The sequence below is a fragment of the Salarias fasciatus genome, chromosome 14 (assembly GCF_902148845.1).
Source record: "Salarias fasciatus chromosome 14, fSalaFa1.1, whole genome shotgun sequence".
In the NCBI taxonomy this organism is placed as follows: domain Eukaryota; kingdom Metazoa; phylum Chordata; class Actinopteri; order Blenniiformes; family Blenniidae; genus Salarias; species Salarias fasciatus.
The window spans coordinates 5,396,250-5,411,173 of record NC_043758.1 but is presented as its reverse complement, the minus strand read 5'-3'; the positions used below and the strand labels follow the sequence as shown (position 1 = coordinate 5,411,173).

Sequence of the window (14,924 nt, the reverse complement as noted above, 5' to 3'; positions counted from 1 at the left end):
CAAAACTCCAAACAAGACCCGGCTCTCTCAGGGTAGAGACAAACAGCTCTGTGGCTTCAGTCAAACAAGCAGAACATCACCCTGGGACTGGGAGTGTTATTTCAATAACTGCCTCAGTTGCAGACTTTATTGTTGTCTCTGAAGCTGAATGAAAAAAAAGGCTAAACTTACTGAAAGAGTTTGTGGATTAAACCAATGACTACAAGACATTGAGCCAGTGCTAAAAGTTTAAACTGTCAAGCTGCAGACAGAATGACTGATGGCGGAGGTGAAACATAAAAGCAAACAATAATCTTTTTTCATTACAGCTGTTTAATTATCACAACAGAAGGAGGAAAACAACACTAAGATCGATCAATCACAAATAGTTTTTCAGTTATGCGTCCTTTGAAGCACTCAAATAACATACTGCTAAATGAAGAAGCCGGGGTCAAACAGGTCCGGGCCAAGTTGATATGTACTCTGGAGAGCGAGAGGCGGACGCCACTGCTGGAAGCTTCTCCAGGTTCTCTGTATCGCTGGGATCCTTACTCAAAATGATTTTCACAGCCTCCTTTTCTGCAAGAAGATGAAGAAAAGATCAGATCAGACTTAAAGTAACTTCAGTTTTTCAGGCAACACGTAAATCAAGGAGCAGGCTGCACACGTGCTGAAGCGAAGGAGGATGTCAGAGCCGCTCACCCTCCTCCGGTAACATCCTGTGGAGCTGCTGCAGCTCCTGAGGCAGCAGAGACTTCAGCACTGATGAGACGTTCCTGACTCTCTTTCCACAGAAGCGCTCGTAGGTTGTCAGATCAGGCTCTTTCTGCTGCGTTTGGATGTGCCGCTGAACAACAGTGGGGACTAAAAACATGGAGCAAAGTTAGAAGATACTAAAGCTTGATTTATCAGTATTTTATCTCATCATTATTTGTTTGTTTGTTTGTTTGTTGTGTAGTACCTATGCCGGGACGGAGTGGGGTTGGACCTGTGCTGCTGCTGTTCTGCAGTTCAGGTTTTTGCTTCCTGCCCCGATACGTGGCCTTCATCTCGGTGTCAGCAGGGAACGACACCTGTCGCCTGGTCCGCAGGTTCGCTGCTCTTCCTCCTGTTTGGTTCATGTTGTCATATCCTGATGAATACGTTTCAGACGATAAACATCACAGCGGTTTGATGAGGACTTGGCTCAATGTGTGGACAGTACCCAACAACCCCGCCCCACCTGGAGGCGATCCTGAGAAGTCCCATCTATAGGTGGAGCAGTACTGCGCCGTGAAGGCTTTATGGATTTCATGGTCGGAGGGGGAAGATTTCCAAGGCGACGCCACATACTGCAAGACTGGCGCGGCGTCCCTCGGCAGCCTCCACATCAGGAAAGCCTTGAAGAAAATGTCTTGATTTAAAGGTCACAAAACACGATGAGAGGTCAAGCGTGGCGTTCAGCCCCGGAGCAGCACCGAAGCTGAACATGACCGACCTGGCTGGGGTGCGGGTTTGTTCCTCCTGTGTCCCGAGGCTGTTCCTGTGCGGATTGCATTCAGCTCTACAGGCTGGCCTCCAGCCAAAGTCTCTGTTGTACACGGTGGAACCGAAAGGTCCGGACCGTGAGTAGGAGTCTATAATTGATGTTGACGCAGGGCGCCTACACAGGCACCAACAAACACACACGGTTACACCAGTTTGCACGCCTATTTTTAACTTCACTGTCGAAGCATGAATGAAGCTTACGGCAGCATCTCTGGAGACGAGTCTGGCCGGTAGACGAAATGCTTTCTGTGAGACGTTTCATATGGATCCCAGCACTGTGAGCCCTCTACAGGTAGATAGATAGATAGATAGATAGATAGATAGATAGATAGATAGATAGAGCACAGTGCTGTGAAACTTACTGTTAAAATGTACCTCTTACAGTCTAAACAATGCAACAGCATCATTCGGTCTACTGAACAAAACATACAATGTTATTCGAGGCACCACAGCACAGAATGTAACACGACAAAATCAGATACAAATGTGCCGGAAAAAGTGAATAAAGATGTCCAAAGTCCACACAGCTTGTGGAGAGGTTTGGTCTGAGCCTACCTTTGGCTGCCATTGGAGATGCCTGTTTCGTTTCTCCCTCTTGTGTTACAGTCGTGTTCACTGAGCTGAAATCCTTCCCAGATTAAAGTTTATTGCCTGGATGACTTGTTGAAGCATGTCACTGACAGCTGCAGGTCCTAATGCCAGTAAGCACAACAATTACAGCGTTTCGCTCCAGTTAGAAGCTTTATCTTTTCAGAGGCAGAGATAATCCCAGCAGGATGTTTGCAGGCACTGTGGTTATGGAGACCTACAGCATTTGAATGGCTATTCTGAGCTGCTCAGCAGGAGAGATGCTGCATTAAAAATTTAGCATTGACAGAGATGTCTTATTTGTATCTGTTACAGATGATGGGCAGAAATGCATCTGTGTCAATTTAATGATGGCTCGACTTTATGCTAACTATTCTTAATTTCCACAGAATCGAACAAAGCGAAACCAAGGCATAGAGCACAGCATTTATAGATACCAAAAACAGTTGATATTTCCTGAATAATAAAAAAAAAACATTTACACAAAACATCATATGCACGGATGGTAAATGACACTCCTGCACAACCTTCTTTCTGTGTTATTAAATACAGTCCAAATAGTGGATGTACATTGATAGTAAAGCACTAAAGATAGTTAGATAAGTTAAGAGGCCAGTTGTTGGAAGATTAAAATATAAGGCATAATCCACAGATAATAACAAAAATACAATAAAGCAAAAAAAAAAGTCATTAAGAAATCAAACAATAGAAGTTGATCATCACAGAGGACAGACATGTACTTCAAACGTACAAATTGGTAAAATGCTTCTATACTGACGTCTGATAAGTGTTTATGTTCTATTGTGATTTTCACATCACTGCATTTAGTACCATTTTCATGTCAGGGAATTACATCACATTACAGTAAATTAATATTATTTTGGAATACAATGTATTTCCCACTATGTACAAGTGACCTATGTGACCCAATTTTCTACTTTAAAAATAATCAGAATTGATGACTGAGAACAACTCAAATGAGAATAATACAAAAACATTTCAATTTGCATTCATGTAGTCACTCACTTTACTCTCTGAAGAGAGACAACCCTGTTTCATGTCAATATTTCTTTAAAAAACAAACCGCAAAGTTTAATATCTGAGAAAAAACTCTCAAATATAGATATTTCATGCATGGAAATTGTATCGAATGCACTGTATGACAAAAGTACTGGAAATTCGCACTCAGGTTTAAGTTTTTCGGATCTCTTTCCCCTCTGCTTCTGTCAGAAAGTTACAAATTAGCAAAAAAAAGCACGTGTTTAACAACAAAAGGTCTTCATTTACATATTCATACATTTCAGTAAAGACTATGCAGTTTAGTGATTTTCAAAGTACAATGCAAAGTTTTGCATTTTTACATGTATTATGAGTATGAGTACCTGAGTGCACGTACTGATTGTTTTGTTTTTTACACAGACATGTGTTTTAATAAACACAAATTGCACAAACATGAATACTGTGAATTGTTAGAAGGTAATGCCTGTTTTGAGCAATTTTTAAGAAGAGCACTATTTACTTGAGAATATTTGACATATTTCATTTGTAATTTTGATGTTTATTGTATAAAGCAATGTGTTGTTTTCAACGTTGTTTTCCTTAAAGTGAGAAGTAGTTATACTGTAGCTATCTACAAATACGGATGAATTAATCAATATAAATATGTGCATTTTCATAATTATTACAAAGTAACTTGTGCTTTTAGTAGTTTTTTTAACAAGAGTACTTTTACTTGAGTATTTCAACATCAGTCATTCAACTTGAATTTGGTGTTTATTCTAATCCGTGAATGTAATTACAATATTGCATTGTTTTCTATTCCTGTCCATAGTTCAAGCATGAAGTGGTTATATTGTATTTATTTGTCAGTAGGTGATGTGCTTTGTTGTAATTTTGAGTATATTTCGTTATGAATACTGTGCATTTTTGTAATTGTAGTACAGTAACTCGTGTTTTGAGAACAGTACTTTGAACTGAGTGTGTGTGAACAGCCGTGTTTTTCCTTGTAATTGATTACAGTGGAATCCGTGTGTCCCTTCAGCTCTCCACATTCCTCCTCCCTCAGTAACTCTGCTGTTGTTTACAGCAGGAGCTTGTGTGGCCTTCGGGCGCTAACTGTTATTTAAGTTTAGCGCCACCGCCCCGCCGACGTTCCCACGACCAACCACGTGAGCAGCGGGCGCCGTGGGCCGCGCGCGTCCAATGGGAGCCGCGGAGGACTTGGCGGTAGCCAATGAGCGCGAGCCGGAGCTCCGCACGCACCATAAACACTGCCGAGTCCTCGCAGAGCCGAAAGAGCGCGTAGCACTGACGGAGCTCTTCTGCCCATTGTCTGAGACGTACCGCCGGCTTTGCAGAGCGCTGTGGGGGTAAGCTGAATTGAACCGCACCTCCGCGACCGACGGCCGCGACTGAACGAAACGGCGGCGTCCGCACGGTTTGGCTCGGTTAACGCGACCTCTGTGCTGGTTTTATTACATTATCGTGCTTGGTGAAGATGCTAACTCTGAGTCAAGGTGCTAATATTTAGCTGCTATTTACAGTGAAATTGACCCTCCGGTGTGGGAAAAAAAATAATGAAACCAACGCGTTAATAATAAGCCTGGTTTCGTGCACTAAGAACGGTTGTGTTGCCTGTCAACAGCGGTGGGGAAACTTCGCCACCACCCCGCTTGTGTAGCTTGCTGACTTCACGATGGCTGCCCTGCTCGCAGTGACGGTGCTGCTTGCAGGATGCTAACGGGGCTAGCTGGTGGCTGAATGTCGGTAGCGGCCGTTCAGTGCAACGGAGGCGGTCACACGGCAGCGGGGATCCCCGACACGGCTCCTCATTAACATCTCCCACTTTACCAACAACTTGAACGCCAAAGTGCCTGCATTTTTTCCAAATAGGTCGCTTTGCTGGTACATAAGGCTAATCGTTGAGGCAGGGCGGGGGGTGTGTTCAAACAGCCTGCTAGCCATTGTTAGCAGGCTAATTCTGCCATTTTAATAATCTCATGAGATGAGCTCGTGTTAGCTTCGTGCTACAAGCGAGAAGACACAAAGACGAATGAAGTTGGACTGCGACCCGTTTTTCAGTGCAAAGTTGCATAACTTCAATAATGAAGCTTTTTTTAATCTATAAATTGTTAATCTTATTAAAGCAGAGCTATTATTGTGAATGCCCTTTTCTGTTATGAAATGAGTGGTTTAGGTGTTTTCACTTGCTGGCTATCCCAGTTTTCCATTACAAGTCGTAGTTAAAAGTTCATGTGTTCCAGTTGCAGTCGTACAAATGTTTTAATGAGAGAAATATTTGTAATGTCATGTAAATGTGTTTTCCACATTTCTTTTTGGGTTTATGAAATTAAACATGGGCCTTTCGGGACAGTAAATGGGATTTCATGCTGTTTTTGTAATTAATATCAAACTGTATTTAGTCTATCATCCTGTAATTCGGTGCAGATTTGACAGGACCAAACAGAGCGTTTAAGTGCTTTATTGGACAATTTTCACCGAAATTCCACCTTCCTTATTTTTAGGACTGTCTTAATGTTCTAGGTAAATGTAATATTTACAAACTAAGCGTTTTTAATGGGGAAAATAAGCGTGTTCCCAAATTGCTTCCTATGTAAGCCCCCGAATCGGAGGCCAAATTCAGCGACACAAAGCGAGCAGCGGAGCTAAATGCTAACGGCTAACAATCAAAGAAGGCGGAAGCTAATGAATTCATGCCCGAGCCGGCTGACTAAAACACGTTATATCACCAGGAGAGCCAGTGTTACGACACCGTCCAGCTCCCGGCAGTGTTTTTCTTCTGCACAATGCAGCTTCGGCTTACTGCTATCGGGGAATTAGAGAATGAATGTTCAGCTAATGTAGTCGTGATTAGAAGCATCATGTTGGCCTCTCCTTACAATGGCTCATCAGTCAACCCAGACACCCTCCTCCCACCTCCAGCTTTTAAACAATAGATGGAACTGACACAAGCAAAGAAGCAGACAAATTGTGCTGGAGCAATATTTGGATTCAACAGCATCATTGAATGAGTGTGCTTGCCTGCGTTTCTTTAAATGCGTGTTTATTGTGTCCTTTCCGGTTTAGTGAGCCAAGATGGCAAAGGATCCAAAAAAGCCAAGGGGCAAAATGTCCTCATATGCCTTCTTTGTGCAACATGCAGAGAGGAGCACAAGAAGAAACATCCGGATGCCTCTGTCACTTTTTCAGAGTTCTCCAAGAAATGCTCTGAGCGATGGAAGGTGACCTGAATTCTTCCTATTATCTTTTTTTTTTTTTTTTTTTTTTTTTTTTTAGCTTGTATTTTACACCTCTGAGTGTCATAGATACTCACATCTGTGATTCTTGAGTTTTTGAAATTCCGTTGGGTTTTTTCCCCCTCAACATGTACTGTGTGTGTGATTCTTTAGTGTCTATGATCAGCATCCACTAATGCATTTTTTAATAATTCTCCGATTTAAAATTGTATTTAAATACCTAGTTCCGAGCAATTTTATTTAGAATTTATTTTTTACACTGATACTTGATACAAAATGTTGTTGCATATATCGTGTACTATTTGCAAGTTAAACTGACTGATTAGTTTCTTGGACTCTCTGCCGCTGGTTGGAGAAACATTCTCCTAAATCGGCCTGTTTCACTCTCTCCCTCTCCCTTTATAGACGATGTATCCGAAAGAGAAGGGCAAGTTTGAAGACCTGGCCAAGCAGGACAAGGTGCGTTACGAAAGGGAAATGAAGAATTACCATTCCCCACCAAGGGCCAAAAGATGAAGCGCTTCAAGGACCCCAACGCCCCGAAAGAGACCACCGTAAGCGCCGTCATCGTGTCCGCATGGTGTTTCTCATCAGACAGACTTCTCACCACCGGCGTTTACCCTCCTTCGCAGGTCTGCGTTCTTCCTGTTCTGTGCAGACAAAGTCCCAAGATCAAGGCAGAGTTTCCTGGCTTTCCATCGGGGACACGGCAAAGAAGCTGGGAGAGCTGTGGAACAGACTAACGATAGAAGACAAGCAGCCATATGAGAAGAACGCGTCCAAAATGAAAGATAAATACGACAAGGTGAGGAGATTCTGCCGGACCTCGTCGGTCTGTGTGAGTCTCGTCTCTTCATTCTGATTTGTTGCGCTCTCCACAGGAGCTCTCGCAGTACCCGCACAAAGGGCACAGTGGACACGCCGTCTGCCGCCACAGCCGACGATGACGACGACGAAGACGAGGATGAGGACGAGGAGGAAGATGACGATGATGATGATGATGAGTAGCTTGCATAGGGGCGGGACCTGATGTTTTGTTTATGCCATATAATCCTGAATTATTCAATTCACCATCCTGAAACAGAAATTCGATTGATCAAGAACATGTGTATATTTAATGTTTTTAAGATGTACAGTGTTATTCTTCTTTTTTGTAAAGTTAACACTACATATCTTCAGTTGAGATTTTCTAGTGGTAGTTCTGTATCCCTGCCATATAATTCAGCAACTTAGGACTACACAATTGGTTTAAGAAATAAAAGAAACTAGTCTATAGGTGTTTCAACTCAAAAATGAGATTTCTGAGTTGGTAGTGTATTTTTCTTCATTTGGGAAATATTTTTTTATGTGCTGTCCCGATGTCTTTTTATTGTTCTTTGAATACCACTCTAATATCAAATGCAGCTGTCGGCATTCAAGAATGTCTTCAATAAAGGTCGTCTTTCTTTTTTTCTAAAAAGTTGTTGAGTTTTTTCTTCTTCCCACTGCCTGCATTAATATTTAACCTTGAAGTGACTGAACGCTGCACACGCTTCCTGTACGGGGTTTGTTTTAGTCTGGAGCATGGAGGGAAAATGGGACAAAGATTGCTTTCATAACTGATTCTTTCAGTTTGTTCATATCATGTAATTCCAGTGGAAATGTCTGGAATCTGGAGCCGATCCTGATTCAGTACAGGCGAGCAGAGGAGGCGCCTCCATTTAGTCACCAGGTCATTTCAGATGTTTGTCTTGTTGGAGTAAACTGGGAAAACCGTGCGCTAAGGCAGCGCATGTGAAACAGATCACCTGTGAAAGCTTTCTCTAACCTTTGAACAGTTTTAGCCAGAAGGTGGCGCCATAGTTTAATATGGACAGCAGGAAGTATTTATGTATCTTGCTATCAGAGGTCAAAAATGCATGCATGACGGTCAATCATGAAATTAAAAAAGTTATCACACAAGCTTTAACTTTATTCTGCCGTATTGATACTTTAACTCTTTGTGGAGCTCAGTCAAAAGAATTTTCCCCCATGGATAAATAAAATATTCTATTCTAATAATCCAGACACCAAATGTCATTCAGCTCTGTGAACCATAACAGATTTATACACTGAAGTCCAAAATTATTCATACACTAAACAAATTCTGACTCTTTTTTTCGACCAGAAATATTTTCTTTGACCAGAAATGACTCCTGCATCTCCCAAAAGATAATACAACGCATTGTGGGGGGGAGGGGGTGGGGGAACTGACATTTTATTTAGATGTGAACAAAAAGTGCCAGGTCCAAAATAATTTACACTCTTCAAAAACTATCACAAATAACAGGAAAATCCAAAATTCTTAAACATTCCAAATGGTCTGGGCGGCTCGAAAGCATCCTAATTCCCACGATTCACTGGGAGCAGGCATTTTAACCAACACACACAAAACAGCAGGTGGGTTGTGGACCGAGAACCTGCGGCTTCACGCTACGGCTGCTCATAAGGCCATATCTGAATGTTTTTAAACCGGTGGACCAGGGAACCTGATCGCAGTGAACAGAACCATGTTCAAGCAACACATCAAGAATCCCAACAACATCGGACAGTCTGCGGAGAGTTACTGCAGCCCGGCCGGAAGTCCTGGCCTGAAGCCAGCTGAGAATCTGGAGGATGGAAAGACCCTCCAACCTGATGGAGTTCAAGCTCATTGCTAAAGTGAATCATTCATCAAAAATGAACCGGTCTGAAATCTTTACAGTGAAGCATTTAGCAAGTCCTCAGCAGTGAAACGTAAACCCTCAAAGGCCAGAGCCTGGATTAATTATGCAATAATGACATTTCTCCCATTTCAGTCAGTTTTCAGCCACTTTGTAAGCAATATGATTGTGTCTGTATTTATGCTGACTCGTCATGTCAGACTGAGACGCTCTGAATGTAACCCTGAACTTAAACTCAACCCTGACACATTTGTTTTGGCTGCACTAAAAGCACCAAATGAATGTAGATGCCTGTGTGTTTTCTGTTCTTTTCCCCTTTGAGTCAGCCTTTTGTGGTCCCTCGCTGAGCTTCTTCTCTGTAACCGGAGATGGTCTCACAGTCACGGTGGTCTCACAGCCACTCACCGGGGGCTCACATGTCCATTTCATCAGACTGTCCTCAGCAGTGCCGCACAAAAAGCCCTTCGCTCCTCCTCACAAGTGTTTGTTGTCACGAGTTAAGCCACAATGGTCTCCTTTCACAAAACCAGGTGCTTACACAACAAGACGCAATTATTTTTAATTATTTATGGGTAAAATGACACTCCAGAGGGAAAGCAAAATACATGTGATGAATACAAGGATCTCAAAATATTACTCAAAAGTCATGTATATTCAGTGATTTGTGGAAATTTCAGTTCTGAATATTAGAGAGATTTTGTGGTTAAACAGAGGGATAATTTAATTCCACATTTTTTGATCTCATTTTCTTTGAACATTTTAATCAGGGTTTCATATCATTTACATGAGTTTTTCAGACTTCTGAAAAAAAAAAAATCAAAATTGAGTTACAACTTTGTAACTGAATGTTTTGTCAGCTCTCTTGAAAAGCGTGTGATTCAGACCAAGCCCTCCCCTCCTTCTTCTCCTTCTTTCTTCCCTCCCACCCTGTGAATGAATGAAAGCCTCACTGTCTTTGAATGAAACCCCCCCCAGCTGACATGTAAGAAGAAAGCCCCCCCTGCCCGCCGTTCTTCAGGCATCACAGCCCATTTCATGCCTGCACAGGGAGGATCAAACTCAAGTGCAAACTCCAAGATAGTTTGAACCAACAAAACATAGCAGGACGGGCCGTTATAGCTCTGTTTAATGGAGAATATTCAAATTCTTCTTCTGATGTAGCAAGAAAAGATGGTTTGTTTAGTACGAGCACTTGTAACAACAATAGACAAACTGTTTTTCTTCCCCTCCCGCGGCAGGATTCGCATGGATTGATGTCAAAGAGGCGTGCCAGTCAGGATTACAAAGTGAGAAGATTGAGAGATCTCTATGGATACAGCTTTCACCGTTCCCCATGTGGAGGGAACACTGCAGCCTCCAGGACTCCAGTCTGGCTACTTTCACCATGGACATCTTTTTGTCTGATTTTGTAATTATGAACGAGACAGAGGCAGCGAGGGAGTGAACTCTGTCATGGACTCTGCTGGACAAAGGCAGGAACTGGAGATCGATCCTGTTTTATTTCATGTAAGTAAGTTCTTTGAAACCTTTTAAATCAGACTAAAGCGTCTATTGTTGTTTCTGATCAAATGTACATGCATTTTAAGATTCAACCTCAAACGAGTGTGTGTCTTCAGGTGTTGGGTGTTGCATCCTCTTGTGAAGGCTGGGCGGCAGGTATGAATGTGAGCGGTGAGGCGGGGGTCACGGGGTCGGGCTCTGGGTGTCATGCGTCTTCGGATGCGGCGCTGCGGCGTGGAGCCGCCGGCCTGCTCTCCCGGAGCAGATGGCGCGGCCAGATGGCGTTCTCCAGAGCTGCTCATTCATTTCAAGTGAAAGAAGACACGCTGCCAGGTTTGTCCCCTTCGCTCTCGTGAGCACAATTTACTCTCACCTCAACACTGGAGTCTGTTCTCCACACTGTGTTTTCACCTGGTTCTTACTCAGTAGGAAACCTACTGAAAAATATCCATTAATTACAGTCACTTGGTTTTTTTTTGATCTCTGAAGCACTGAGACTCCTTCTTCAGTAAAGAATCAAAGCAGTGGCGTTACAGTAACACATTTCTACCCCTGTACTGAGAATAATAACATCTATTCATCTTTTCAGCCCTCAGTCATGAGCTCACCTCCTAATGCTTCATTATCATGTTGACAGGAACAGTGGTGGGAAAGGTGGCGGCCCCGCCAGAGAGTCTCACGCCTATCACGTACTCGGTGCAGGAGGATGATGGAGAGAACCAGTTTCTCCTCAGCCCCGTCTCGGGGGACTTCCTATTGTCCCGCAGGCTGGACTTTGAAACGCGGAGGTTCTACGTTCTCACAGTGCGGGTGCAGCAGGGGGATTTGCAGGTGTCCAGTGTCAGGGTCTATTTCAACGTGCTGGACGTCAACGACAACCCGCCGGTTTTCAGTCAGGACGCCTTCTCCGCTTCACTGCTGGAGGACGCACGCGCCGGGACCTGCTTCCTGTCCATAAAGGTCTCAGATGAAGATGATGGTGAGTGGCCAAAGTTCAGGACTATCCTCGACTGCAGTCAGTGTATTTCATGAATTTACTCTCAGCCATTACATCATATTACTAGAGAGGAAAAAATGATAACTGACCACTACAGCTAACAATAAACCATCCCCAGTGCCCATTCCTGAAAATGAGAAAACCAGGCCTGACAGTGGCTTCAGGCATCATTAAAGCCTCGCCTGTATAATAACCAGTATCTCTTAAAATCCACACTTTATTCAGAAAAAATACTGTGCTATGAAATTAAAAAGCCATTGATACAAATAAATTCAAATAAAATGAGCCTGGAGCCGCAGAATGTATTCAACCTTCAAAATAATCACGGCTAATAAACCTGCACATCTCTTTAGACTTTTCAAAAACTGTAGATTATTGCATTTATGGAATTTATGACGTTCAGCAAAGAACTCTGAACATTTCAACATTTTGCCACATCAGGAACGGTGGACTCAACCTGCCGAACAATGCCGTTATTGATGAAGAAAAACATTTTATTGCCAAAAGATGAAACCAAAGATCCCAAAGTCCAAAACTAAACTTAGAGGGAATACTGACGCATTGAGACGCTGAAGAACAGAAACACACACAGACTGGAAAAGCCTGAGTACATACCAACGCCACCAGGTGAAACATAATCATGTAATGGCATAATCACTGCATCTCAAGCCAAGACATGAATGTGGTTCACCTTTGTATTTTATTGATGCTTTTCCTCCACATGTATTGCTGAATGTGCATTGTTTTGTTTTTCATAAGTCACGTGTCTTCTTTTATTTTCGCCAGGTGACAACGGTGAAGTGAAACTCAGAGTGGTCGACGGGGATGAGGATGAAGTGTTCTACATCCACTCGAACGGGAGTTTATGCCTCAGAGGCAGGTTAGACAGAGAGAGACGTTCCTCCTATAATCTGACTGTGACAGCCCGTGACGGCGCGCAGCCCGAGTCCTCCCAGCTGACCGGCTCAGCTCAGGTCACGGTGTCTGTGGAGGACGTGAACGACAACACCCCGGTGTTTGTGTCGGCTGCGAGCGTCCGAGTCCCCGAGGACACTCCTCCTCGCTCTGCTGTGGCCACCGTGCGCGCGGTGGACGAAGACAGCGGCCCGAACGGTCATGTGTCGTATCATCTGAACGACACCTCTGGCGGGACGTTCAGCATTGACAGCAGGAGTGGAGAAATGTACCTGGAGAAGACGTTAGACAGAGAAGAGGCAGACACCCTGACGGTCGCTGTGACCGCCGTGGACGGGGGCTCGCCCCAGAGGTCGGCCATCGTGAGTCTCACCGTGCACGTCGAGGACGTCAACGACCACGACCCCGAGATGTTGCAGAGCAGCTACAGCCTGGCGGTCAGAGAGGACGTCCCCAGGGGCGCCGCCCTGCTTCAGCTTCAGGCTCGTGATCGAGACGCCGGGCCCAACGGGCAAGTGCGCTACGTGTTGACCCAGGCAAGTCCGTTCCAGGTGGACTCAGTTCGAGGTGTGGTCACGGTCAGGCACCAGCTGGACAGGGAGAAGGAGTCGAACTACACCCTCATCCTGACCGCTGTAGACCTGGGGAGCACGCCCAGATCTGCCACTGCGATCGTCAGTGTTTCCGTCCTGGACGTCAACGACTTCGTGCCCCAGTTTTCTCCAGAAACACTGATGATCAATGTGAAGGAGAATGAGGAGGAGCAGCAAACATATCAGGTGCAGCCGCAAGTCGCCAACCAGTCATGTCTCTGAATCAAACGAGTTTTAATGTCAGCTCTCATTTTTCTTCTGAGCAGATCTCAGCTTTGGACAAGATCTGGGAATCAACAGCCAGCTTACCTACTTCATACAGAAAGGAAACAGCGATGGTCTGTTTTCTATCACTTCCAATGGAACGCTCAAAATCTTACACAGCCTCGACAGAGAAAAGGAAGCACTTTATGTCGTCACCATCACTGCTGTGGATTCAGGTAATTCTTCTCTAACTGTACTTCATTTGAAAGGATGCCAATGCAGGCTACAAAAGCCAGAGTTTTAAAGGTCTGTGACGATGAACAATCCTTCTCAAAGTTCATTTCCCACCCACAGTCCATTCAAATGGCAAAATGGATGGTTGGATTTGGGATTCATTGATAATAATAATAAAAAAAAAAATTACTCCTTGTTGAAAGGTAATTAGCTGATGTTAAAGGAATACTCCGAAGATTTTGGACCCACGATCTATCCCTATCATTTTTATAGTGAGACAAGATCATACATACCTTTATTGTCTCTTTGCGTCCACTGGCTGGCTCCCAGCTGTTAGCATCGTAGTTAGATTAGCTCAGCTGCGCAGTGCTCCGGCGGAAGGATATACCGGAGCACAGCAGTAGAAGCAATAGACTCGGCCGCTGTGCGCCGGTATATCCTTCCACGGAGCACTATCCTTGTGCAGATCTGTGTGTATCAAAGCGTTATTTAAACGGGTTAAAAAGAAAACACGTCTTTTAAAATTTTTTAAAACCATTCGGATTTACTTCACGTGCTAATACGCCGTCCCCTGGATCACTGGAAGGAGTATTTTGTCCACTTTCGTCAGTCCGGCTCTGTCTCCTCTTCACCTCCAGCAGCTGAGCTAAGCTAACTACGATGCTAACAGCTGGGAGCCAGCCACTGGATGCAGAGAGACAATAAAAGTATGTATGATCTTGTCTCACTATAAAAATGATAGGGATAGGGCGTGGGTCCAAAATCTTCGGAGTATTCCTTTAAGTTGCTCATAGATGTGTATGTGAGAGTCTCGCTGTGTTCGTCTGTGTTGCAATGTCAGTTTGTCCAGGGTGTAACCTGACTACACCCTCAGTCAGCTGAGAATGGGTCCACCAACCTCAGAGGCTGCTAAAGTGGCACAGAAGATAGATACATTTTAAGAAGACATTAAGTCCTGGGAGCAGCATCGCCATGACTCTCACTTTTTCTCCATGCAGGTCCCATTACAGGCCAGACTCACACTTTCAAAACATATGCAAACTGTCCAATCAAACCTGTGTGTTAGTGAATGTCTCTTTGTATTTGGAAGGCCTGCCCGCTCTCACAGGTACTTTGACTGTACATATCCTCGTGGATGATGTGAATGATAACCACCCAGAGTTCACTGAGGAGGTCTACAACACCATAGTGCCTGAGGACAGTCCCGTCGGCACCGTGTTCGCCATGATACTGCATCGGACATCGATGAGGGTGACAGCGCAGAAATGAGGTACAATGGCAATCATCAGAAATGTTGAAACATTCCAAAGTGCAACAGATAGAAAGAGAGGCTGGTTTTCAGCCAGTGGTTAAGTGTCTTGACCTTTTCTGATGAAAAAGATTGTTGGAAATAATCATATTGAAGCATTAACAAATGTTGGCATGGTCACAACCTGGTAGATTTTAATCG

The 14,924-nt window shown here is 44.0% G+C and overlaps 1 protein-coding gene and 1 pseudogene across 1 annotated transcript; one reads left to right on the top strand and one right to left on the bottom strand.

The window, feature by feature from the left end:
- Nucleotides 1–356: 356 nt before the first annotated feature.
- tex26 (testis expressed 26) lies at nt 357–1,788 on the bottom strand. The gene is given in 8 exon segments (XM_030109263.1): nt 357–558; nt 682–843; nt 941–1,111; nt 1,202–1,358; nt 1,457–1,474; nt 1,476–1,511; nt 1,513–1,621; nt 1,708–1,788. Coding segments are annotated over 8 exon segments (789 nt in total). The 5' UTR covers nt 1,716–1,788; the 3' UTR covers nt 357–430.
- A 4,401-nt stretch (nt 1,789–6,189) lies between these two features.
- LOC115400900 (high mobility group-T protein-like) lies at nt 6,190–7,616 on the top strand (annotated as a pseudogene).
- Nucleotides 7,617–14,924: the final 7,308 nt, after the last annotated feature.